Source organism: Aptenodytes patagonicus, chromosome 1, assembly GCF_965638725.1.
Source record: "Aptenodytes patagonicus chromosome 1, bAptPat1.pri.cur, whole genome shotgun sequence".
Lineage (NCBI taxonomy): Eukaryota > Metazoa > Chordata > Aves > Sphenisciformes > Spheniscidae > Aptenodytes > Aptenodytes patagonicus.
This window is the reverse complement of record NC_134949.1, coordinates 139,149,181-139,176,834: the sequence shown is the minus strand read 5'-3', so window position 1 is coordinate 139,176,834 and position 27,654 is coordinate 139,149,181. Positions and strand designations below refer to the sequence as shown.

Below are 27,654 nucleotides of genomic sequence, written 5' to 3'. Positions count from 1 at the left end.
AGCAATATTTTCTGGTCTTTTATCTTTAAATACTTTGCATGAAGGAATTAAAGGACTTACCATTTCCAGTAATTAATAAACAAAACCTTTTCTATGTATCTACAAGAGTATTTGCTTCACTGGGGAAAAGGAGGAGAGAAAAACCTTTTCCAGGAATTTTTGGAATACATTTATGTGAAGTTAGTTTCTGCTTTGCTTCTAGTCTTTTAGGTGAATTTTAACCTATGAGAAAACAACTGTTACAAACATCCTGTGAGATGTTTGGACTCTATTTCATCGTGTACCTTTTCCATGATTTAGGCCTATGCAGTTCATCAAAAAGTGACTCAATATGCTGTTTAATCAGCAATTATTTTTGGCTATCAGTCTTGCATAATGCCATCCTTCCCCTTATATCTCCCAAAATACATACTGTTCTGACCAGTAAATGATCAGCCTCTGCTGACTCACTTCAGTGTTTAAATAAAACTTATCAGCACATTCTCCAAGTGACTAGGGAAGTCACTTGTGATTCAGCAAATCCGTTCAAAGTATTCTTTGGCTATTTCATAAAAACCCTCAGATATTCAAATTCCCTTACCATAGAGGCCTATAGGAAAGGTCTGGTCAGCTTTTGATTCAAGATCTCAACATCCATCAAAACAGAGTGAGAACTTGAAACAGATTCTGCAAAGGCCACGACAAAAAAAATATCGGTTTGTTCTTTATATTTAGGAGATATTTGAGGATCTTGACAAAGGGACTTGTATAACTAATTTAGCTGAAAAAAAGAGAGAAAACTGATACAATCTTATTCCTTTTATCTGCAGGGGCACTGTTAAAATGGTGATTTTGAATTCTGCATTTACTGATACCACTCCTTCGTAATTCTTTTCACAAAACAAAGTTTTAGCGTTTTAAGATGAATACCAGACTATCAGCTTCCTCACACACATATTCTCAGATGTGCATGCACAAATACACAGGCTCTCCTAGTAACTTACCATTTAGCTCATTTAAGTCATTCCCCTTCCTCTTAGCGCCTATCAAGTGCTGTCTCATCTTCATGCTTTTAAGATTCTTGTAATGCATTTTGCATTATTTTCATGAGATTTCTCCCCCATTCTTGTGTCACTCACTCCTTATGACTTCAGCCACTTCCACACATTCTCACCAATGCCATTGGTGAGACGTTGCATTCACTTAAATGCAAATTCAGTACGAGTTAAAATTGTGAGTCTTCAATGTACCTATAGATCCGACTGTGTGAAAATAGATTAGCCTAGTGAGGGACTTTTCATACTGAGAATTCATATAACTTTCTGGTTTTAGTGATTTCAACAAAATACATTATTTTATGATAATGCATCTGTGGTTGTAGGAAGTACTACGACACCCATCTCTTTCTTTAAAAGTAACAATCATCTTCCCTCCTTGGGTCTAGGTAATTGGGAAGAATAAATTTTGTCTAATTCTCTCCAGCATAGAAAGCAAAACACCTTGCAAAACAATTTCTTGCAAATAGATTAAAAGAAACTCTGTAATCTGATAGCAAAGCAAAACCATGTTAATAATTTCTGAAGTACTCCATATGTTTCTATTTAATACCTCTTAGTATGGATCACTAACTGGTTATGGAAAGGACTCTCTAAGCACGGTGATATGAATTCCAGGTAAAAGGCAACTCTCTAGCAGAAGCCATTAGTGGGCAGAAAGGTGAGGCTGACTTTGTTATTGCTGACTAAAAGAAAAATCACAACAGACATCTGCTTCACAAGATTTGGACTAAAATAAAGTTACTATATTTCATGGTAGAGCATGGAGGAGACCCCACTGTTTTCAGAACTCTACAGCAAGGACCATGACTCCACATCACTTGAATTTTACTTTTTAAACTATGTGTTAAAAATAGATGAAAAAACCCCACAAGTCTGACTGCAATGAGGTCTGCAAACCACAAAAAGATCTGCAAAATGACTGCTTGTTAAGCACTGTTTCTTCAGTATCTCAGATTAGTTCAGACACAGCATAAAAAAGCATCCACAGAGAAATGCCAAGCCTTTTTGCATTGAGATCCCCCACTCTCTAGAGGCATGGTTTTATGTAATTGTTCATAGACATGTGGCATACCACAGAAAAAAAGAAGAAAATGGAATAAAACGTCTGCAGCGGCTTGATACCATCAGGCTGGAGAGTAGGAGGACATGGGGATATACTAGAGAATATACTGACAAACTTCTCACTGCATGGTTGGGAAAACTGATCGATTCAGTCAAATCATCAGCTCAGTTATTATAAAAGACAAATATTCTTCCATTGTGGGGGCAGAGGCAGCAGGAAGAAGAAAATGGGAAAAAGCAAGCAAATGAAATCTCATATTGAAACCTCGGTAAAGTAATTGTCTCTTTATCTATGTATACTGAAGAACACAGCTCCACCTGGAGACCAGCCATCTCAGAGAATTAAATCAACCTGGTCAATAAAGCGTAAAGTGGACAGGAACAACGTCTTAAAAGCCATTTCCATGATCAGAGACACTGTTAAATACTCACACAAGAACATTCTAAATCAGGCAAAGCCACACAGTTTTCAAGACAAGCTAAACAAAAAAAGTCATTGAGGGCAAGTCATTAAAGGATATTTAATGTACACAATTTATTTTTTAAATTTGCAGTTTCTCTTCCTACCAAATGTCTGATTATTTTTCCTTGGTTACATGGATATTCTTCAGGACAAAGATGATGTCCTCTAGGATTCCAAATGGCTTAGTATATAGCAAACGCTGCCCCAGATGTACTTCCCAAGGTTTTTGGGTTTTTCTGCCCAGATGCCAAATTGCTTAGTCAAGTAACAATTTCTTATGAAACTTATCAATTATAGAATTCATTCTTTTACTTTCATGTAAGCACAAACAACAACAGCACTATTGTGCACATCATTACAATTCATCTTCATCATGCAAAATCCACAGCCTTTTCTAGTTTGTAGCTTTTTTTTCCCAGATACTTATGTCCAGCAGTCAAAAACATTTAAACAAACTGTAAAGTCTTTAAACAAGAGCAGGAAATTAAGTGCACCTAAACTATAATCCGTTCTTTGTAACATGGTGCACAGATCTTCTAAAAGAAAACCAACTGTTTACTCACCATCATACTGTATAGTTTTTGGAAATTTAGTATAATTCCTGGCACTGGTTTTTCATTTCTAATCTTGAATCATTTCAAGTAATTTTAAAGAAAAAAACACAGATCTAAAATTATTTAATTTAATTTCTGTTTTATAATATTTTTCTGCTTTACCATAGTGTTAAGGGTGGCTACATTTTAAATAAGTATTTAGTTCATTAAGCTAATTTAGGCACATTATCTCCATCTAACCCAAAAAATCTGATTCACAATTCCTACAAGAAAGATAACTCACACACCCAACAGAGATGTTCAAAGCTGCTGCTTTCTTGAGTCTTCCAGTTTATTCTCTAGGCTTTTATGCTGTTACAGGGATCAATTTACAATTTATGTAGATCTGTGAGCAGATTCAAATTAAAATCAATTGTATAAACTTGTAAACTCAAGAAAACACATCTGCTGTTCTTCACTTAACGTTATCAAGGTAAGGCTCAAAAGCACAAGAGGAAGGGAGATGTAGGGCTTTCTGAAGTCTATGTAATGTTTCACTGCCAAACTAGCATTGTTTTAGGAAGGACACTGTCAAAGGCACAAATAGGGATTTTAGGGCAATTGAATGATGTCTATTTTAAAAACTGGATCCCTGCTTATAGGAGAAAAATATTGCTTTTACCTTACTGATAAGTGTGACGACATCACCTTCTCGGATTGTGAGTTCATCATCATTCTGTGCTTCATACGGAAATATCACTTTGCAGTACTCCTTGGCTGAAAGGAAGAACATTCAACGTGATAAATTATCACTTTATAACAACTGCTTATCCAAGGGTGAAAATCTTCCTAAAATGTTCCACAAGTGTCTCTCTCATTTTCTTGCCATCTTTCTCTTTGTATTTTAGACCTTCATAAACAGTAGGAAATATTTAAAAAACTGCACACTGATGAGCATTCCCACACATGTCATCCAGGGAGCCAGCTCTGTAGCCCCCAGAACCATTATCTCAGATGAAATTACTCCAGACGGCAAGCTGCCACAAATCATTTCCCTTAGAGTAAGCCTGCATCTGACACTTGCTTCAATAGTTCCCCTGGTATGGCCTTCCACCAGATCACAGAAATTGGAAGCACAAAGGACCCAGTATGTTGACATAGCTTATCTATCCCCTAGTGTGCAAGAAAGCAGATATTTCTGCATCTATAAAGATTATAAAATAATAAATAATACATTAATAAATGTAAAGGTTTACGGTTGGACTTGATGATCTTAAAGGTCTTTTCCAACCTAAATGATTCTATGATTCTATAAATAAACCTTCTGTACACTCAGCATAAAATAAGAATTTTGAATATTAGTCTAAAGTTTTCTCTTCCCTTTTCCCTCTACTGTCTATAAATAAGGACATCATCTCAGCTTTCATCTGGAAAATACAGGAGCCAGCACTCCTACTCAGAAATCATAAAAAGCAGTTGTCATGAAAAGAAGTTACTTACAACATGTTGCTGTGCAACAGACAAGTATGTCAATGTGCTTTACAAATAAAAAGGGAATATGTATTCCAGCTGTTAAATAATGTATGTGATACTCTAAGATAGCAGGTTTAAAAAGACCAAAGAAACATGCACAGAAATTACTGGACCCTTTGTAGAAGGGCATGTGACTTTGTAGAAGTGTTCGCCTCATTTAAATGTCTCAGTTTTGATAACCTCTACCTCTAGTCAACTGTCATATTCGATGCAGAGAAACAGGTTGTCCTGGTTTTGGCTGGTATAGAGTTAATTTCCTTCCTAGTAGCTGGTACAATGCTGTGTTTTGGATTTAGGATGAGAACAAAGTTGATAACACACCCATGTTTTAGTTGTTGCTAGGTAATGCTTACACTAGTCAAGGACTTTTCAGCTTCCCGTGCTCTACCCACTGAGAAGGCTGGAGGGGCACAAGAAGCTGGGAGGGGGCACAGCCAAACTGGCCAAAGGGACATTCCATACCATGTGACGTCATGCTCAGTACATAAACTGGGGAAAGCTGGCTGGGGGGGCCGCTGCTCGGGGACTGGCTGGGCATCGGTCGGTGGGTGGTGAGCAATTGCACTGTGCATCACTTGCTTTGTGTATTATTATTGTTATTGTTATTTTATTTTATTTCAATTATTAAACTGTTTTTATCTCAATCCACGAGTTTTTCTCACTTGTGCTCTTCCAATTCTCTCCCCCATCCCACCGGGGAGGGGGGAGTGAGCGAGCAGCTGCGTGGTGCTCAGTTGCCAACTGAGGTTAAACCATGACACAGGTACTTGCAGGCCACAGAAATCTAAATTAATTTGAAACAACAGGACCTATTTCTTTATACTTACTATAAAGAGAACCTGCATTATCACACTTGTGGGTATTTGAGGCTCCACCAGGGGGTCAGTTCAGCTGCCCAGACACTAAGTGCCATTTCAGACACTTGTGGGTATGTAAGACACCCACGTCGTTGGCAGATACGATGCACAACCTATGGAAGAGCCAGGTCCCTCTGGCCTGGCAGCTGGAGGCAAGCCAAAATACCCTGGGGTATCTTAAACAGCTCCAGATGCAGGCAACCGATTTCAGCCCCCAGGGTTGGGCCTGGTGTCTGGATTTAGATTCAGGCACCTGATGTTAGAAACCAATGATGTCAGTGCCTACACTTGCACTACAGTCGATGGAGATCAAGTCACTAAAGTGAGCGAAGCCTTGAGAGCCGGTCTTCACCCCAAGAGCAGACATCTACATTTGATTAGCTGAATCACACTCTGAACTCCCTGGACAGCACTGACAGATCTCTACCGGGACCCACTGGAGCCCAGACACAAAACTCACATGGCTATACTGAAACTTAGGGCTCTGACTCAGAAGCTGCATGGCAACTGCTAAAGTTTAGTGACAGGAACATCAACCTTAAATAAGCAGCCAACACACATGCATGTGAAGGGTTGCTGGCTGTAAGCACAATCAGCCTGAGAAATGAAACAGTACTAATGGGGAAGAGGAAAGCTCTTCTCCAGTTCACACATTGCCACTCAGAAACAGCATGAATTTTATGCAGCACTGGTTCAAGTCAACAAGAATTTCTTAGGCCTCACAGATTTATTTTCCTGAACACAAAAATTTAAATTTATCCACAATCATTAGCAGTTGGTTTTCTGGCCCTGCCCTGTACTGGGTCTGGCTGGGATGGAGTTAATTTTCTTCACAGCAGTCCGCATGGTGCTATATTTTGGATTTGTGACTAAAACAGCACTGGTAACACACCAGTGGTTTTTTGCTATTGCTGAGCAGCACCTGCACAGTGCCAAGGCTTTCTCTTTTCTCTTTTTCCCCGCTCTGCCCCCCAGTAAGTAGGCCGGGGGTGGGCAAGAAGCTGGGAGGGAACACGGCCGGGACAGCTGACCCAACCTGAGCAAAGGGATATTCCGTGCCATATAACCTCCTGCTCAGCAATAAAAAAGGGTGAGCTTGGGGGGTGTTGGTCTGGGAGGTAGCCATTGCTTGGAGACTGGCTGAGCATTGGTCTACTTGTGGTAGGTGGTGAATGATTGCCTTTGCGTCGCCTTTTTTTTTCCTCTTTCATTCACTTATTAAACTGTCTTTATCCATGAGTTTTCTTGCTTTTGCTCCCCCTAGTCTCTCCGCTATGGGGGAGCAAGTGGGTGGGTGGAGCTTAGCTGCTGGCTGGGGTCAACCCACCATACCCCCTCTGATGACTCTGAAGAAACAAGAGTCAGATGAAGACAACAAACATGATCTTTGAAAGCAATATGAGCAAGGGAAAAATAAGCCTCTGTTGCTGTTTCTGAGAGCAGGGAACACTGTCAAATAAACATTTGGTAACATTGCCAAATGACTGGGCATGTGAGAACTACCACGTCACAACTAAGATTTCAGGCGATGAAAGGGGTGTCTAACTGCTAGGTTACTGCATTCTGGACAAAGGGTTTGGATTTCTCTTCATGGACCCAGCTAGGATGTTTCACCTGCTCACTATCTTGTCTTCAGGACAGCATAATAACATTTTATGTAAAAGCTGGTGGAAAGTTGACACATACTGACTTAGGTCAGGTAGATGCAGAGCAGCATGTAAGAGAAACGTAAGATTCAGCACATTTTCACACTTCAGTGTGTACGCTCCTGTCGTGGTTTAACCCCAGTCGGCAACCAAGCACCACACAGCCGCTTGCTCACTCCCCCCCGCCCCCCAGTGGGATGGGGGAGAGAATCGGAAGAGTAAAAGTGAGAAAAACTCGTGGGTTGAGATAAAAACAGTTTAATAATTGAAATAAAATAGCAACAACAACAACAACAACAACAACAACAACAATAATAATAATAATAATACACAAAGAAAGTGATGCACAATGCAATTGCTCACCACCCACCGACCAATGCCCAGCCAGTCCCTGAGCAGCGGCCCCCCCGGCCAACTTTCCCCCAGTTTATGTACTGAGCATGATGTCACATGGTATGGAATGTCCCTTTGGCCAGTTTGGGTCAGCTGTCCTGGCTGTGCCCCCTCCCAGCTTCTTGTGCACCTCCAGCCTTCTCAGTCGGCAGAGCATGGGAAGCTGAAAAGTCCTTGACTAGTGTAAGCACTACTTAGCAACAACTAAAACATGGGTGTGTTATCAATGTTATATTCTCATCCTAATTCCAAAACCCAGCACTGTACCAGCTACTAGGAAGGAAATTAACTCTATCCCTGCCGAAACCAGGACAGCTCCCTTAAGTAATCATGGTTGTTTTTTTTTCCTATTCTGAGAGTATCCGCATCCTGAAAAACAGCTTTGCTAGATAAAAGATTCAGAGAATTAGTACAGAGATGATGTAGATGGAATACTGTACTAAAGAAGCTGAGTGCTGTGTACTCAGGGAAGTCTCTGGTTACTGGAAACAGGCTTAGCACCTCTTTTTTGAGATACAGAACAGAAGCCAGGCTGGGTTCTCAGAGGCAAACACCACTTGGGCCCAAGGAAGATCATTCCTGAGAATCCATTCTCAAGTACATAAGTTGTTCCTCCATTCACTATATAATCTACACACTGTATAATCTCAAGATTAGATGGGAAGCCAAGCACAACGCACAGGTAATCAACAGAGAAGAACAGCCACTATACCACAGTAATGGTACTATTCTGAAAGGATGCCAGTGGTGCAGCTCTCGCCCAAGGCGTGGATGAATCTCATGTGTTTCAAGTTAAAGAATGCTTTGAACAGCAAGTGTCTCCAGGGGACTCATGTCTCCTGAGTCCTATAACAGGCAATCCTCCCTCAGCTCCCCCTTGCTATTTGAAGACTATAAATTTGAATCATCCTTCAAGATGAAGACCCCAACAGACAAGAGTGGAGAGAAGGTTGTGGTTTCAGGATCTGAAAAAGTCAGTTGATAATCAGGAAAGTAAGTGCTCTCCTTCTTCTTTTTTTTTAAGCTTTTCCTCTAAAAGTATGTGTCAATGTGGATCTCACAGTAAGTGGCTGTCCAAAGCAGCAAGACTTTAACCAAAGAACTCAGTCTTTCACACATAGCAAATGGCTATGCATCTTCGCCTTCTAGTTTTGATTTTAAGAACTCTGTTCTCCCATGACCTGTCCACCTTCCCCACCAAACTCCTACCTTTTTTTTTTTTTTTAATATCCAGATAGCAGAGAAACAAGGAATTAAACTAGAGAAAATTGTCAAAAAACAGATCTTAAGCTCAGCCAATGCTGATGCAGTTCATGAAAAGCCAAGAGGCAATCTTGTGAGAGGCACAAGAGGGAGCTGGGGGAAGCTCATGGCCGCCCCGTGCTCTGAAGGCTGGCACAAGAACACCGGGTGAAGGCACAGCTGTGGAAAAAATTCATGGTTTATGTACAGTAGAAGTCTGGACTCCTTGAGTGCGATTCGCACTGACATATACACTAAATCAATACAGTCCTCTGCCTAACAAGGGCCCTGTGGATCACGCTGCAACAGAGCTAGGTCTCAACAACATGGATGGGTTTGGAACAATATAAGTGACTAGACAAAGTCAGCTTTCAAACTTCTCCTAAGGGAATGGTAGACCAACATGATTTAAGTAAGTAAAAGCAAAGCCAACAGGACTCCAAATAATATGAACCTTTAAAATCAGATTAATAAAAGCAGAGAAGAATCTAATAGGTTATGTCACTTCAGTACTAAAATTGTCCTTACTCAGCAGAGCACAATGCAGCAAGAGGACGTAGAAGCACTTCATTTCAACAGTTCTGTTTAGATAGGAAGGAAGAAAAGATAAAAGGAAATACTAATTTCAGACACAGCACTGTAGAGACCAACTGGAACTTGCTGAATTTGGGGGTTTTCCAAGTGAAAAAAAAAACCACCAAAAAACTAACGGTCAAAATAATATATCCTATTACAAGCCTGGTAAATAGACTTAAGCCAAATTAAAGCTTCAAACTAAGATACCGATATTAAGCATCCCTCAACTGTAGATGATAAATCTCATTTTTACATTTGACATCCAAGGCTGGGTTTATACGTCACAGATGGTTCTTCCAGAAGCCTCTTTTTTCCTCTGACCTGAAGACATTTTAAAAATACACCTGCTAGTAAACCCCCAACAGAAGACAACTTGGAAACAGTAAGGGAGGAGAAAAAATGATATTCATGAGCTTTTCAGTCCTCATTTATTAATTCAAAAATAATTCACTCTGTCAGACCACAGAGTCTCTCCCTGCAAACTCACAGCTTCTCCCAAGCAAAGGAGAACAACCTGCCATAGGCAATGAGCATTTCTCAGGGAACTGAGTGAGCAGATAAACGTTACAGCATATCTTACAACTCCAACAGGCTGGATCTGATGCAGGATGTTCAGCTTCTGGCCCGACACATTCTGAACTGAGGGGGCTTGGGCTAGGTATAATCCCATTTGAAAATATGTACCCTTGGCTACATCCTGTGATTTTTCAACTGTATTGTTCCAACTAGGTACAATGACGACACAACAATAAGCATCTTCTCTGCCCACGTCCCTCCTAGTCCCGTCCTTTGGAAGGAAAAACAAAGCCATTGCAAGCTTCTCTGACAGACCCCAAGGGCCCAGGGTGACATGCAATTCCCCTTCCCAGCATCGTCCTCGTAGCTCAGAAGTTGGAAGAATAAGCAGCAGCAAAGAACTAGATATTTATCACAAGTGGTCTGTCGCGGCACACACTTCATTGAAAAAGTCTTAAGACCATCCTAAACACTACAAAGGGGCTATCCTCTAAAAAGAACTGGATGTTTTATGGGAGTAGTTAACGTGCATCTCTGTTCAGCACCTTATGTCCCACAGTCTGTCCCAAATTCAAAAAGCGACCTATTTGATACAGTCTCAAGTCCCCCCAAAAATCATTGCCTCAAAGAGGGAGAACAATAGCAAGAGATAGCACTCCTACAGAATACAGCTGCTTCATTACCTAGGCCATTGCAAGCACTGTATTTCACCCACAGAATTCAGTAGCTTGATATGTATTTACAATTGCAGTGCAAAGCACTGATGTCAATGTATAGACCTTCTATATGACTTGGGATCCTGCAGTACTGTAGCAGGTAAATTCATTTGTTTGTATTTTGAGAGACTGGTTAAATATTATACTGTTCAAACCAGAACTGAGCAAACTCCATTTACTGTATCAGTGAACCCTCTTCACTATACAAGCATGACTCTTCTATTTGTTCTCCTGCCAGACTCTTAGGATGAGCTGTGATGTTTAAGACAGCAGTCCACAGACAAACATACCTTCAGGCTTAAATTTCACAGGGAACAGTGACTCTGGAATTCGCTTTTCCTCTTAGGCCAGGATGACACAATTTCCTCCTCTTACCTCTGCTGCTGCTTCCTTGTTGTAAGGCCAGAACTGTTCCACCCCATGGCAAGATTTCCTCCATCTCAACCTAACCACTGGGCTGGATTCACCCTTCTAACTTTTCAGAAATTGATTTTTAATTTTTTTAGTAAAACAAACAACAAACCTGATTAGTTGATTTTTGAGGCTTAAATATTTCCCCCTTGATGAAGTCTAAATCATACATCAATAAAGATGGACATAAACAGTAATACTAAGTAAGAAAACAAGCAGCATTAAATCATAGAATCATAGAATCATTGAGGTTGGAAAAGACCTCTAAGATCATCGAGTCCAGCCATCGACCCAACACCACCACCCACTAAACCATGTCCCTAAGCGCCTCATCTACTCGTCTTTTAAATACCTCCAGGGATGGGGACTCAACCACTTCCCTGGGCAGCCTGTTCCAATGTTTAACCACTCTTTCAGTAAAGACATTTTTCCTCACATCCAATCTAAACCTCCCCTGGCGCAATACTACTATTAAAGTAGTATTCCTTGAGCTTAAGCTTCCTCTCTTTAACTATTGCTTATAAAATGTTTCTGAAATGGAATAAAATGTACAAAATCTAGTGAAAAATTACATCAGTGTTACCAAAAACAAGCCAGAAGAAAAAAATCCAAACACTACATTCAGCAGAATTTGGTTTTACTATTGCTACACTCAAGACTCATAAATAGATTGCACTAATAAATATTTTCACAGAACTTCAAGAGATGCAAACTGTCAAAACACCACCTCATCAAACAAAAAAAAGAAACAGAACTAATTAGGGCCCCATTAATCCAGATTCAGCTGCTCCTTAATACCTTCTACCACCATGCAAAAAGATTAGTTGCTTGCTAGGATTTTGGTATTCCTATTATGCAATAGGTTAACACAAATTGTAAATAGTGAGTGGAGCAATCAAATTAAGTGCCATGGTCAATGCATTCTGTGACTTACTGCCTTTGCTGTGTTGTCTGCTTATTTATACTCCATTTTTGCAATTTCAGTAATCTGCAATAGCGCTCTCAGTCATTGTGGATGTTTTTGCTTTGCTGAATTTTAGAATCCAAAAGACCTATTTAAAAATGTATACATATTTTCTACAACATAGCCTTTTCACCGCAAGCCACTTAAACTAAAAGCAAGCTACTTCATAGGGAAAAAAAAAATCTCACCCCAGAGATACAATTATAAACACACACAGATACATGTGCCATCCCAGTTAGGTAAGAGAGATGGAAATTCAACAGCAGAGTAATTCCCCTGAGTCTAGGCACCCACAAACCTAAACCACACAACTCTCCCCTCCTCTCTTCAAAGATGCATTCTTTCATTCCTGAAAGGTTAATGATGTTTTCCAAGGGACCACTCAAGCTATGTAAGGATTTGTGCTTTCACTGTGCTCTCCCTTCGAGCAAAAAGTTCTCTTTGGCCCTGAACAGTCATCTGTTTATCCCCCAAAATCTTAAGCCCACTTTTTAGGGAGATTTACATAGCATATTGTTGGGAGATGCACCTATAGAACATACTGCTCTGTCTCTTGCTCAGGCCAACTCATCCCATTGCAGAACTCAGGCCATCTTGCGTGTACTAAGAGCAAATGGTAAGCACACCAGGTGCCTTGCTGCAAATCACTGCCCTATGGCATCAGAAAAGCTACAGGAAAAAAGCAGACTCAAATCAAGATGTGGGAAGAGTCAGCAACCATCACTCCATGCTGAAGCCCCTTTGGGCAGAGAGGGAAGATGCTACTGCTCTCCATTTCCTCTCTCAGCAAGCTCTTTCACAGTGCAACTGCATTTTTTATCCAGTTGAGACTAAGGAATAACAGCATCGGTCATGGAAAGAAACAGGTGGAAGATGAAAAATTATATTATTCCTCTACCAACGTAATCTCTCTCTTGCTTGCAGCATACATGTCCAGCAGTAATCCCCAGGGAATCTAAATCACATATCCAAAAGTCCCCTTCCATACTGAGCTGAATCTATGCATCTTCTGTTTCCTGCTGTTTCTTTGGAGAATGGCACAGCATCTGTTTTGTTCAGCAACTAAAGACTCCAAGGAAGACTGGGACACTACCATCCCAGCCAAAAGTGAACGTAGCTGAGGTCCAAGGTGGAATAATACTTTTATGCTGAACACTGCAATTAGGACATTCACCAGTTTTCTGAGACTGCAAACTTCCTTGGATTCAATGCTTTTTCAAGCTTGTTTGTGGTAGGTTTTTAGGAGAAAGCAAAAATTAGATTTTGGAGAAATGACAAATACTAGATAAATCATAGTACTGTGCCAGACTCTGATCATACTCCTCACATCTGACTATCAGGCATTAACTATATTATGAAAAAATTATTCCTCCGCCTATATCAAAAACCAAACCAGACTGAAGTATGTTTCATTTTCACTGAAAGGTTTTTCAATTTAAATGAAGGACAACTTCAACTGATTGAAAAGCATCTCCTGTGATGCCATTTGAGGCTAAGACAATTATATATCATTACATTATACCAGACCTTCCTATACATGGCCTTCTCTTTCCCAAGCAAGAACAGAGATGCCAAAAATTCTACTGAGGCCCCAGAGATTCCAGGAAAGATAAAATATCCTAAATAATAAAGTTTAGGTAGAATTCATAGAACATGCAAAGATACTGTACAAATAAGTAGCCCACCCTACTCACCAGTTCTGGCAAAAGGGATGTTGAATGATGTTTGCACACAACCATGGTGAAAATGGCAACAGAAGAAGAGGGATTTTCTGACCAAAAAGGCATGTCCGAGGGAAATAACAAAAAGGTGAAAGAACCAACCAGAACCCAAAAGTGTTGATGGAGAAGCGTCTCTGTCAGCCAGAGCTCAATGTGTCACTGTAGAAGGTACAGTTCTCTAACCATTGTTCAGAAGGTTTCCACATTCGTTTATAAGTGGTAAAGGTATGAAACCTCAGTACCCTGGGATGCGATTTAGTGAGCAGTTTCAGCTGTCAGAAGTATGAGCTGATGTGGAAAGAGGCGGCTGTCTCCCAGCCTGGCTTACCACACAAGGGTTAGTGCTGTAGGTGGGAAAGGCCATGGGACCACCCCTTCTGATGGCACCTGCACTCAGGTCAGCTTAACCTGCTCAAGCCTGCAGGTTAGGAAAGGTAATTCCAAACCACATTGGTTCAAGAGCCCTGCTCTACATTACCAGTTTGCACATTTTTCAGTATTTCGAGTTCTCACTTCCTCAGGGCAATTGAGTTCTTGCAGTCCCTCCCATTAACAGCCTGGTTTCACAAGGGGAACAAGATAAGAGGATGCAGCAAGTCAATTAGTGTGGTGCAGCTAATGGACAACAAGTCACTAAAAGCTGTTTTAAGCTGCTTTTGTAACTCTGAGCTGAAAACGTGGTAAACCAGGTTGTAACCATACACTTCTCTCAGACAGCCGCTGTTCTGTTGCTCCAGATGCTTGCCTTCCTATGTCTGTATGTGTTTCAGTTCTGAGACAAAATGCTATCTGCTAACTACCTAAAAGGATAAACACATCAGGGAAGGAGAAAGACTGTGCGAGACTTAAAAACTCAACACTTTATGTTATACTAATTTTTTTTCCTAAGGTATGGCTATGTTCTCTTCCTTCTTATTCTTTTCTACCAGTATCCATAACGTTTAGTTGTAACTTTATATAAATAAAATCAAAAGGTGGGGAATATATATGTAAGTTATTTGGTAAACTAGTTACATATGCCTCCCTAGAACAGCACTGAGACCTGTCTAAAAGATTTAACTATTGCTTTTTGTTTACTAAGCACTGAAATGATGAAAACAGAACTGAAGTTCTTAGACACTGTTCATTTTCCATACAAACTATACCACCCACACAGATTATTTCTGCTACATGAAGAAAGAAGAGGAAAAAAGCAAGGGCACTCACAACCAGAGATGTTTTTCTATGACCCACCTACAAGTTACAGCCTGGAGTTGGATCTTATTCAACTCTGATTAATTCCAAAGTACCCTCAAGGCTGAAAGCTGATCATGCCATTTAATTTGATTTTTGGTAGCAGAAAACTTGAGGTAGGATTATCAGAGCAAAAAAAAAGTCAGAGGATTCTGTGAAACACAGCATTCTGTCTATGTACCGCCTACTCAAAGTTTATCTTAAATACATCTATCTGCATGCTCGCTTTTCATATGTGCAGGACACTCTTTTAGCCAAAACCAGAGAAAAGCGTTCAGCTTGCTTTCAAGAGGCTTAATAGCACAAAGTGCAAAGAAGAAAAAACTATGAAACCTACTTTTTGTTCTGCTGTCCACTTCTATTTTTGTTGGCTCCTGAGTTGCTGTGGCTGGAGGTAATTTCTTCCCAACACTCTGAAAAAAAAAAAATATTCTCCTTTAAAATTTGCAGGTTCAGTTCGAAGTTGGATAACATAAAAAATTGTAATGGAAATACAAAATATAGGAGTAGAAAAAGGACAGTAAAGAAACAGAGGCAAATTAAACTATACTTAGGTTTGTCTGTGGGGTTTTTGTTACATTTTTTTTAAATGATAAAGAATTCATAAAAATGTGATCCTCAAATTTTCCCTTTAAAAAAGTGTTTACTAAAATTTTTTAACATTAACTCCTTCACACGGTTTCAGGGAAGACTCACAGAAGTTTCACTTGTGGACTGAATATGTGATGAAATTACTTAAGGAAAGGTGTTATTCAGTACCAAAAATAAAATTGAAAGAATAGTGGGGGGAAAAAAACCCTTGACTTCTGTCCGTACAAGGACTATTCATTTCAGTCATTCTAGACTGAGTGTGATTTTTAAGTTGACAACATCTCTTTAAATGGTTCCCATAGTTGTTTATTTTGAGCAAAAATAGCTAATTTACAGAGGGGTACCACAATAAGCAATAATCAGCCTCAGATAGGTAAGCTGAAAGAATAAACAAACATTATCTGCCTCCAACAAAATAAAATAAAATTGGTGATATTCATCTTTATGTATCTGCACCAATCACTATACGCATGCTATCCCCTCTCTCACTCAGCTCTTCTCCCTATCAAGAAAGTTGCCTACCTTTAAAATCCCAGCCATGTGTAGTTGAGGACATAAGTGTAATTATTACTTATTTACATAGATATGAGTACTTAGCTGTACTACTAGCTGTAGTACAGCTGTAGTTCAATCTCCTTTTCTGGTAACGTATGCATAAACACCACAAAACCTCCTCCATACTCCAGTGACCTTCTGAGTAAAAGCTAAGAGACAAGAGAGCTAGGATTTAGTCTTGAAGGCACTGAGGACCTCTTGGTCAATATGAGAAACAACAGGAGTACAGCACTTTAAGTAGTTGAAAAATTTCAAGGTCTATAAAGAATATGAAGAGCTCCATATTAGTCATTTTGTACACTGTGTGTGTCAAAATTTATCTATGAAAAGGAGTAAAATACACACACAGGGATTTTAGGCTGGCAAAAACAGCACCTCTGGAAGAGAGGCAGTTTTGAGAGTTGTACACAAGACAGTCATCAAATTTATGTTGACAAGTAAGACAAACTATGAATTGCAATACCCAAAAGTGGCCTGTTGCAACTTAACTTGCAGGTGGCAGCAGAAATAACTGACCTTCTGATGACATTGCAACTCTACTTACAACCCAGAGCTTGTGAACTGCTGGGGGAAGAGAGATCAACAACAAAACTCTACAGAATCTCCCAACTTCTTTGCTGAGGTGGGAATGAGAGATGAGAAGCATTATCTGAAGCAGCTATTAGGGAGGTAACAGAAAAACAGGAGATGACAGACTCCTGCAAATCAGGAGAGGGCAAAACTAAGAAAAGAGCATGACCTGGCTGTTTTAAGCATGATATATATATGCTATATATGCTATGATATATAGCACCTTTAAGCTTAAAGTCAAGAAGGATGAGGATGAAGAGCTGACTCTTGAGATCTAGCTGGAAAGCACTGAAAATTGTGCTGGAAGAGATATAATGAAGAATCTGAAGCTACCAGGCATTCACACAGATAAAAGCACAGAATGCCTTCAAGATGAAAGCAAGACTGGGAAGACAGCTTTTCATTCAGAGGCAAACAGTGCAGTTCAAGATAGCTGCACATCTCAGCACATGCTCATTCATGATCAAACCTGTACTCACGGTTCTGCCTCATAAAATGGTTTGGAAAATGATGAGAGCACATACTCTAAACTGTACTGATATTTAATTCAGAAAGGAGTACTTACTAAAGGAATATCCAAAAACTTTAATTTAGGGGAGTTTTTCTTTTTTTAAAGATGAAATTGTTATTCAAGAACAATTAATTAAAGGAAAGCATTTGGTAATTGCTTTATCGTACATGAATCATTGATCTTATGCCATGAAACCAAAACCCAGATAAACCCACAACAAGCTTAAATTTAACAAGCTAAAAATCGCAGCAAAAGAATCATGGGCAAAGAGGAAGAAACTAGTGTATCCCAGCGGGAAGGGGATACACAATGCAATGTAATGCAATGTAATTTCTTAATTTATAGAAGCAGATGCAAGTGCAATACTTGAAAACATTCATTCATCTGCTCGTTCAGAAAGAATGCCTGTGCAGGTGATAAATCAGCATGGGGAACCAACAGACTCCTTGGGAACAGAAAAGAGAATACCATCCAAACAAGGCTGTTCTTTTGTTGGGAGCTAGAGACAGGTCGGAAAGCAGTCTTTGCATGAGTTGCAATTTGTTCAGGAGAGAAGGTAAAAAGCCCAGGGAGCAAGGTGGCTGAAGACATGACTCTTTTTGCACACATAGAAATAGCCTGAGCAAAGAAACGAGAAACTGGACTCCTGACAGGTCTACTGGTGGATGAAGAGCAGCGCAAAACTCGGCGTAGCACATGGAATGTGCTGAAAGATCAGTGACCTACAAGACCCAAAGATCATTTATTGCGGAACGAGCAAAGTTGTCCCAGAATTCTGTGATAAGGAGAAGAAGGAATGTTTGTATCTACTAGGAGGATATAGAAAGTTGTAATTCAAATAATTTAAACAAGGGTTGCGCAGAAGCCACTCTAGTGAGGAGGGACACCTGAATTTGTTGTGGGATAGCGAGAGGAGAAGACAAGTGGAACTGGTATTCTTTAATTGTAAGGGGACTGCACCCAAGGATTTATAGGGGTGACATAAGCATCACTGACAGGAAAAAAGAAAAAAAATGGATAAGCCATGCAAATCTGGTTTCAGGTGGACCTGCGCTGCCAAGATGTTTTACTCTTCCTGTAAAACAGTACTAAAGGAGACTTTTTTTAAATTGTGATTTATTTATGTTTACAATTGGTCTATACTGATCCATGCATTTGCATGGAAAACAGTTGTTACCACTTTCCGAAAACATCTCCATGAAATTTAATATAGTACTCATTTGTTCATTAGGAAACATGCAAGATAAACTTTCCTCACTCTAAGACACACTGAATCCTCTATGATCTGTTAAGTCTGACGGTTCTGCTTTAACAGGATAAAACCTCAAGTATAGTTAAGATCTGTGTGCTGGGAGTCCCAGATCAAGTAATATTATCACAGTTACCAATTTTTCTGACAAGAAAAGAGAAATGGGAGACAGACACATCTCCTCCAATATGAGCCAGAAACTTTCCTTCTGACTCTCCAACTGTTCTACATCACTCATACTCCCATATAGGTCAAATATCTACCAAATTTACTAGTGGCTAGGAGAACCGAGCAAGCCCAACTTAAATTCTTGCTGATCCAACACACATCTCCCTGACAGAGACTTTTCTCCTCAGGAACTAGTTACTATAGGGTATTTTGGTCTCTTCTCCAGTGGAAGGCCCAGCATAATTTATCAAAATCTCCTTCACTTCTAAAAAAGGCAACATGGGAGCAAAGGACACTCTAATGGGGTTGAACTGAAGATTTCAATATAATTCTTTGTCCTCCTCTGTTCTTCCTTTACATAAGAAGAAGGTCAATTCAGAAAAAAATGTCCTCCAAGCCCTTCTGGACACATTGATCTATGCTGCAAAATACTGATACACAACTCCAGCTTTCACATTACTTAGTCTTTTACCTGATTCATTCCTACCTATCAATCAGGCTCAATATTCCCAAGAGGCAAGCAGATCTTACCCCTTTGGGACACAGGCACAAAACAAGATTTAGAACTTGAAGGACTTTTTGGGAATTTAGACACTCCGAATCCAAAAGCAGGATCCTCAACCCTGCCAGTATCCCCTGACATCTCCCAGCATGAAAACTCTCTCTCCAGTTACCTAACTCTATCATTTTGTCAATAACGTTTGCAATAAAAAGCCACATGTAGCATGAACTAGAACGCCCATAATGACGCCCTTCCAGCAGTGTCCTAATTGCCAGGCTGCAAAGACAACTGAAGTTCTGCATTTTCTCTCTCGCCTGTGTATCTTGAATTCTTGGCTGCAGAATGGTTTCAGCACCAGCAAAAAGGGTAGCATATGCCCCTCTGCCTTTGTATGTCTAGCCTGGTGGTTCAGAGACACTCCTGAAGAGTACCGTTTCAGTTTCCCTCTATCCTCCTCCAGTATGCTGATTACCATAAATCTCATTTCTAGATGGTGGCAGTCAGCCTTGTTCCACTTACATTACTCTGCAGATATCGCTCTGACTTGCTTAGCCCTGTCACACAAGAAACATGTGGTGGAAACAGAGTTCCTATTTCCTAACTCCAAGCCTAGGTTGACTTCCAACACACAACAGAACATATCAACAAAACAGGCAGAATCTTGATCCCACTATTTCTGCAAGGCGAGTATAATTAGATTATTTAGCTGTCAGACACAGATCCCCCTAATCGCCTGACAAGTGAATCCTAAAGATGAAAGGGGATGAAGTGCCCTCTTGCTGCAGAACCAGCTGATAAAAGCATGAATAACCACCATGATTTGATATACAGATATTCAGAGGGATGAGACAGATTTAGCAGCAACCTGCCAGTCTTAACGCTTGGTTGTATGAAGCCAATGGAAGGACAGTCTAGCATTAAATAACAGGTTCTGTTAGCAGAAGAGGCCTTGATGGCAGTTCGGTACACTGCAAATCCCTATAACTGCAGACCAATTTCCTCTGATACTGAATTAACAACGATTACAAAAGTGGTTGAGGTGGAACACAAAGTCACATGAATGAGGTCACGGTACAATCTAAACAGTCTCATTTCCTTTCATTTATGTATTTTGGCTCAACTGCAATCCCTGCAACAGCAGAGAACAACACAAGAGAAGCAGAGCACGTAATGGGCAGTATACAAGTGAGTTTTTCTCACTTGAGGGCACTCCGGCCCTTCCCTACAACTATTCAACCCTGACGAGAGGAAGGAAAGTAGACCTGTGGTCAAGTTTCCTCCTTCAGGATATTTAAAAATTGTTATTCAGGGTTTTCTGTTGTTGTTGAGAACTGACTTGTCTATTTACTTTTGTTATTCAGGTCTTGTGTCTCTAGAACATTTGATCTGAAAATTCAAATTGAATTGTCACTTCTGCACCAGCTAGGTCCATACAGAAGATTTTGTTATACTTCTTTGCACTAAAGGAACATACTTATCCTTTGACTCTCCTTTAACAAATATAGGCTTCTCCAAGCAACAGCTTATTTACTCAGGAATAAGAGAAAAAAGATTTACTCAGCATCAGTATTTATTCTGGAAAGTGTATTGAGGTCTTTACCCTAGATAAAATATTTTGGAACTGCTACTTGAAATATAACTCCATGAAGATACTCTTAAGGAATACATCAGACATTAAAGAATTCATAAAAATGGGCTGTATGAGCTGGAAACACTAATGTTTTTAAGCTTAACACTGTTTGTCAGTTTGAATAGTGAAAATATAACAATATGCACTGACGTTTTATACAGGGGAGGAAAAGACAGTTACGTATCTTGAGAACTTTTAGAATTTCAGAAAACCTCAGTGATTAGATTAGGAAAAAAATGCACTGTGTTTCTTTGACCACAATACTTCCTTTTAACATTCAGCTACTATTTTTGAATGCTGTTCATATGCATGAGAATTTTTTTATCTACAGGTTTTCATGCAAATCCAAGGCCACTATTAGTGACAATATAAAAGCTGTATTCTTTAATGTATTTCTGACAGTCCATTTTGTAACTGAGAACATTTTTTCACAAAGAAGCAGAAATGGTCACTAGATTCTTCCAGCTCTGGATGAACAGAAGCATAAGCAAGATTCTCACTGACTATGTATAATGCTGGCGTTGTGAGGGGGGAGCCGAATTAATTTCTTTTTTTCTAATATGCTTCAAGTGCTTAAGGAACATCATCAAGTCCTTTATCCATCCTACCTGGACTACCTTAAATTAAAAAAAAAAAAATTGAAAGAGCCCAAATATAAAAACCCCAAAGGCTTTCAGATGTCAAAATGCCCTTACTCTGTCAGAGGCGAAGCAAGAGAAATGTCCAGGATTTCAGTTTTTCCCACGATACCAACATTCAATTCCACATAAAGTACTTTCTGTGACAGCATGATCAAGTATTGCTGTCCTGGGGTTTCCCAAAAGAACAGAGTTAAGAGTTTTCCTAAAGGGTCACCAATGGCACTTCAAAGAGGGTAATGGGAATTTTAAGAAACCTTTCTAGAGAAAACAAAAATTCTTTAGGGAAAGTGTGATTAAGCACCTACCTGCACATTTGATTGCCTCAGTCATCTAAAATAGCTTCTTCCTCCGTACTTACTTTCTACCCAGCTGTGCTTTGGTAGAAATACCATCCATATGCTCCTGAACTATAATTATGAGTATTTTTTAATACCAACTAGATAGGTACATCTGCCCAATGCACGCCCAGATAATATAGAGAGCCCCAGTCACCCAAGCTGCACACATTTCTACTGACATCATCTATGAGGACATTCCAGCCACAACGCAGGGTAATTTCCTTAAAACTAGGTTAGGTGAATGAACGGGACAGGAAACAAGTGCTCATCAACTCCTCAATTACACCCAGACTGTCGCAAGCACAGGCAAACAAAATCCTTTTTATTCTCCTGCTCCTAGTTTACTCTGACTATGAGCAGAGAGACAGGATGCCTCATAATTGGTGTCTCACAGGTGTCCCATAATTCACTTGCTGTGAGCAAGAGAGAGGGAACAGCCCGGTTGCTGCCCAAGCCCACCCACCAAAGGTGGCCACGTCCCCGGGGAGCCACCCTTGGCCACGGATTCCTGCCGCCACTCCTCCCCTCTGCCGTGACGTTAGCACGTCTGCAAGGGGAGAGGAGGGAATTGGTCCATGTTAAAAAGTACTGCAGAGGGGAAGGAAGAACAAAAGAGAGTTTTAATGTTATCTGCTTCACTAAACAGCTGCACAAACATTTGGGTAGAACTGTGGCAGGAAAATTTATGGTCATAGGGATAAGGTGCAACTTTCAGTTGCAGCGCTCATTTATACCAGCTTAAGCTCATCGAGAAAGCATGGTGAGCATCTCACAGTATGCTTTAATAATTCCTGGGCCCAGCATATCACATTTTGACCATGCTCAGGGCAACCCAAGGAAAGATTGCAGTAGTACTGGCCTTTACATCATTCAAAAGACTAAATACGAATGACACTCAAGTACTCAGCTCTACATACCAGAGGATACTTCCATAAAGAATGGGCACCCTGACCACAGGATCCGATGTGGCACACCCACAGAACTTTTTTAGTGGGATGTTTGGCAAATACTTCACAGAATGCAGACAACAAAGCAATTAAAGTATTTTTAAATTTCCTATCATAGTTTCTTTGCACATAGTCAAGCTGTTTTACCTTCTACTGGACAATCCGAAAATAACGCATTTTCACATGTAGTCCATATTCCAGCAGACTTAAGTGCAGTTTTCCAGCTGATGTCTGTACTAAATGACTCTTGGACTCGGATGAACACAGGCCTTCCGAATTACAGCATATCTTTGTAAAGAAATAAATCCTTTTTTTCTTTTGCAAAAGATTTTACCTGTGAAAGGTTTTACCCTTCTACAGCAAGGTTGCAAAACCCTGTATTTAGGTGCTGCAAAAGGCATATGAACTGCTGGCACCTTAATTCTCTCCGTCTAGACAAAATCAACAAATCTCTAAATAAAAGATGTCCCTCCAAATAAAATCCTGGTCTTACAAAGCAAGAGAGCAATGCCTTCATCCCATTGGATCTCCTTGAAAATTAACATCATTTCAGCCATCAGCATGATGAGTTTGGACAAAGCAGACAAGTTCTCTGAAGTGAACAGTGAAGAGGTGGAGACCCTGTAACTGTTCATGAACATCAGTCCTCCAGGAACTGGCTACTACGCCAGCACTGCTTTAGAGGAAAGCAACATTCAAGTAGTCAACAGGTATATCCTGCTTGAACGTTAAAGGCTTTTGGAATTAGGATGCATATGTGGAAAAACTAAAGGTACTAGGGGAAAAATGTTTTCTAGGGTTCACACAGAAACTGATACATTTTTACCAAATACAAAAGTTACTTCTTGAATGCAAAAGAAAAAAAGAGGGGGACAAAAATAGCATGTCAGTCTAAGTCCTACTACAATACTCTAATTCTCATTCCAGAGAGTGGTAAACAGGTTGTGATTACATTACACCACACTCAGTTCACTTGGTGCTCTAGAAATAGAGTACTCAATGTCAGAGCATCTTACAACTGCTGTATGTGTCATACACTGTCATGGCACTGGAATCCAAGCAGACAAGCAAGTGGGAAAGTAAACAAAGCAAAGGAAATGGCACAGAGGTCCCCAAACAAGAGAAATTTTAGAACAAAACATGATTTTGCTGGAGCTTTGTTTTCTGATTCATCACAGATGCTTATTCTTCAGATATACTTCTTTTTTATAGTTGAAAATAGAGGCAAAATTGCCTCTTCTCATCAGTTAAACTGCTTAAACTACATCAAGCCTAAGAACAAATGCTTTGAATACTTAAGGAATAGTCACATTTGCTTTGATTAAAAACTGTTTAATTTTTCAAAATAACTTTAACTTCCGAAATATGTAATGAAAGAAGTTACTGCTTAATTAGGTCAAAAAGTACTTGGAAATCACATACAGAGAAGACCTATAAAATCACTTACTGTGACAGAAAAGGAGTGATTTATGTGTTCTGAATGTTCAAGGCAAAATAAAGACAAAATGGCAAGCCTGTACTACCTTTGGCATACCACTCTGAAGGATTACATACAGCAGAAAGGGGAGGGAGAAAGGAAGACCAGGATGATTTAATCAATGTATGTCCACATTCCTTGATGGCTCAGAGTTTGTTACTCCTTCACATTTTATTTGATAACAACAATTAAACATCTATTTTCTCCTGGAAAAAGTTCTTTAAAAGAAAAACGGAGAATGAGTAAGAAACAAAGATCAGAGTAGTAACTTCTTTGGTAGATTTTCTGGGTGTGTCTATTTTTTTAGGAGAAAGCACTAGGTGCTGCAATTAAACTTATCTTGTATTATTGTTTTTATTTTGTATTAATCAAACTTGATCTATTTAATATGTTAGTCACAGTTACTTATTGTTTTAATGATCATTAAGCATGATTTCTTACTTAGCCGTTCAAAAGCTAGGAAATCTTAAAATTTAGGGTTTCATACAGACCCTCGCTTCTGCTGTGTTATAACTACATGTGAGTCTATCACATTTTACATGTGATCTGCTTATACTTCTCAGTACAATGGCATTCAGCTGGTTTTGTCACGGAGATGTAAAACGACAGTATGTTGTCATTCTGAAGTAGTTATTCAAGATGGAGTTCATTTCACTTAAAGATCATCTATGAGCCAGATGTGTACATACAGGACAGTCACTGCAGGCTTCCCTTCTGTCACTGGAGGTAAACAGCCCTTTTAGCATGCAATTCATCTGGAATTCTCCTTTAGGATAAGAAAGGTCATGTCCTAATAATGCCTTTTAGTCTACAGACGGTGAAGAAATGTTGAGTACTAGCATGGCCAAATCACAGCAATTTTCATTAAAACACACAAATAAAAAAGTTGCCGGTCCTGGCTCCTGAAGAAGATTGGAATTGTTACCTAAGTGCACACTAAAAACTAAAAGTGAGATGCAGATTAAAAAGAGTTTACTGTTCACCCTGTTTTAAAAAGATTAACTTGGTTAAGTAACCGATTAAAAGACAGGAAACAAAAGGCAGGATTTCATTATGGTGACCAGTGGAGTCCCTCAGGGATCTAGATCAAGGCTTTTGTTTTCCACATGCTCACAGATGATCCAGAAAAGAGGAAAGAGAAATTCAGTTCAGAGAGAAGTAAAATTACACATTTGGAGGAAAAAAATGCTATCTTTAGACAGAAATTATGGGCTTTGAAACACATAGCTGTTAATACTTCGGAAAGGAATAAAGAGCAATGGAAAGCACTCTCAAAATCCTGTATAAATCCACCCAACACCTAGATCATTGTGTGCCACTCTCACCTCCTTTCCCCCTCACACATAACCCACCTCAGTCCCTAAAGGAACTGGAAAAGACAGAAAGTCACCAAGAATGGAACAGATTCCTCATCCTGGACAAAAAGATACACACAGGTAATTTAACACAAGTCTATAAAAATCAGGAGGGGCATTGAGAAGGTAGTTAGGGAGGACTCACTTATTACCTCTTCCAGTAATAAAAATTAAGGGCTATCAGATTAAATTAGCAGGTACCACATTCAGAACAAACAAAGGGAGGTAACTCCTTCCCACAGCATGTGATCCAGCTGAGTGGAACTCTCACAGGAGTTACAGATGCTAACATGTTACGCGCAATGAAAACGTGACTACCTGATTTGATGAGGGAAAAAAATCCATTAGGGTTATTAAACACAAGGTTTGAAGTGACTAGAGGCCGTGAAGACTCACTGCGGGAATTTCTCTGTATGTTTACCCTGTTCCCACACTCTTCCCTTGCTTCCAGTATTGACCTCTGTTTGGAGGCACGATACCAGCCCAGGCACAATTCTGCTCTGAACTACAGATGTCTCAGGATCTTCCAATTCCCTGGAAATCTCATCCTTTAACATATGGAAATGGAATATTGGATGCAGTACACTTTGGAAAGTAAATCTAAATAAAGCAAGGTGACATAAAAACAAAGTGATAGCACAAGGGAAACGTCAAAGGATTATTCCAACTCCTCTCTCCCCCCAAACATTATCAAACAAACTTTAAGTTTTTCAGTTAAAAAGAAAACAAAACCATAGGGAGAACAAAGATATACGGAGAAAATAATTAGAAAAGTCTTCAAAATTATAAAGCAGTAACTCTTACAGGTTAATTTAAATCCTCTGGTTTGTAAGCCACTACAGAGATTTTCAATGGAGAAAATGCTTTACGGCATATATGTCTGCTTTCCTGGGCGATCTTTTGTAGTTCCCACAGAAGCAGAGAAACCCACTATGAGTCTAAAAGATTATAAAAAGCAGACACTGGATTGACAGTCAGCAACCGCAATGAAAAAGACAAATCCACAGTACAGAAATATACATTTGCATTTCCTGTTTAGCCATCTCAAACTTTTTCTGACCTGTAAGATGGACTACGTCTACCACAACACTATCAGTGAAGTGCTCAGAACAACTTACCAACCTCCTGAATAAATTCAACTCTGTCAAGCAGTCTGAAAAGGCTTTAACCGTCTCTGACTTTCTCTGTGAAAGTGCTACAGATTTAAGATGTCTTCAGACGCACAATATTTCAGTATTTCAGTGTATGAATACACACTGCTCCCTCAGCGATGATATTGATGTTTATACTGAGCTGTAACTGTTGATATCCTCCACATTCATGTAATTTATATTTTGCATTAAAAGGAGAGTCTCAAACCTTCATAGTGGGGAAGACATCTAATTAGAGAGACTGTTTCACAGATTCCTAACTTCCCATTTGCAACCACAAAACATCTCTTCAGTGATTTCAGAACTGCTTAAATGGAAAATTACTTTAGTTCTTGTTTCCAGCTGTTGAGCTCCATTAAGAAATGACATGAGCCAGCACCAAATGTCCCATCCAGCTATCCATGCATTAAAACTACCAGGTGTTTAGCAGACCACCAGCGGTCTACAGACCACAGATGAAGAATATCTTCATTAGCGTTGCACAAGTCACCAGAGAAATATGTGCTATCTCAAGTAACGGTCAAAGAAATAAGTAGGTAAAATAGGCAATGCAAAATTTTTGTTTTAACTTCTTGGACGGAAAAGGGGGTAGGAACAAAAACAAGAATGAATATGAACAGTGAAACGCCATTTTCATTAAAACTCTGGGTAGCCTGGAGAGCAGAAGAGCGCACATATTGCTTTTTACATCACTATTCTCCACAGTTAAACCTGGTCTACCAGCAGGTGAATTCAGACTCTAAAGCTTTGTAACTTGCTATTTTGACAAGTTCTTAAAATTTCAAAATATGTGCAGAGAGGGGAGTGGAGAGCCTTTTTTCTACCAATATGCTTGATGTGCTGGGCAGGAGAGAAACCTATGTGTCTTAATTTGCACGCTTTATAACATTTATATTTCTGTAAAATTTGGAATCCTGACATTTGATGCTGTGAGGCTGTCAGTTTCAAATCATTAATGAACTAAAAATCTGCCTTCCCAAATGGTGAGAAAGCGAATGTAAGAGTTTAGCTTAGGTAGATGCTGCTGAAACAAATGGAGCAAGACATATTAGAATCACTGATGAGT

At 39.6% G+C, this 27,654-nt stretch overlaps 1 protein-coding gene across 7 annotated transcripts in view; it reads right to left on the bottom strand.

Moving 5' to 3' along the window:
• Nucleotides 1–27,654, bottom strand: part of SH3KBP1 (SH3 domain containing kinase binding protein 1) — a 247,382-nt gene that overhangs the window by 52,916 nt on the left and 166,812 nt on the right. For all 7 annotated transcript variants that reach the window (XM_076356614.1, XM_076356599.1, XM_076356606.1 and 4 more), the window contains 2 exons: nt 15,241–15,316; nt 3,778–3,872 (listed from right to left, as the gene is read on the bottom strand). In XM_076356614.1, the coding sequence (XP_076212729.1) occupies nt 3,778–3,872; nt 15,241–15,316 (171 nt within the window). The remainder of the gene's footprint in view (nt 1–3,777; nt 3,873–15,240; nt 15,317–27,654) is intronic.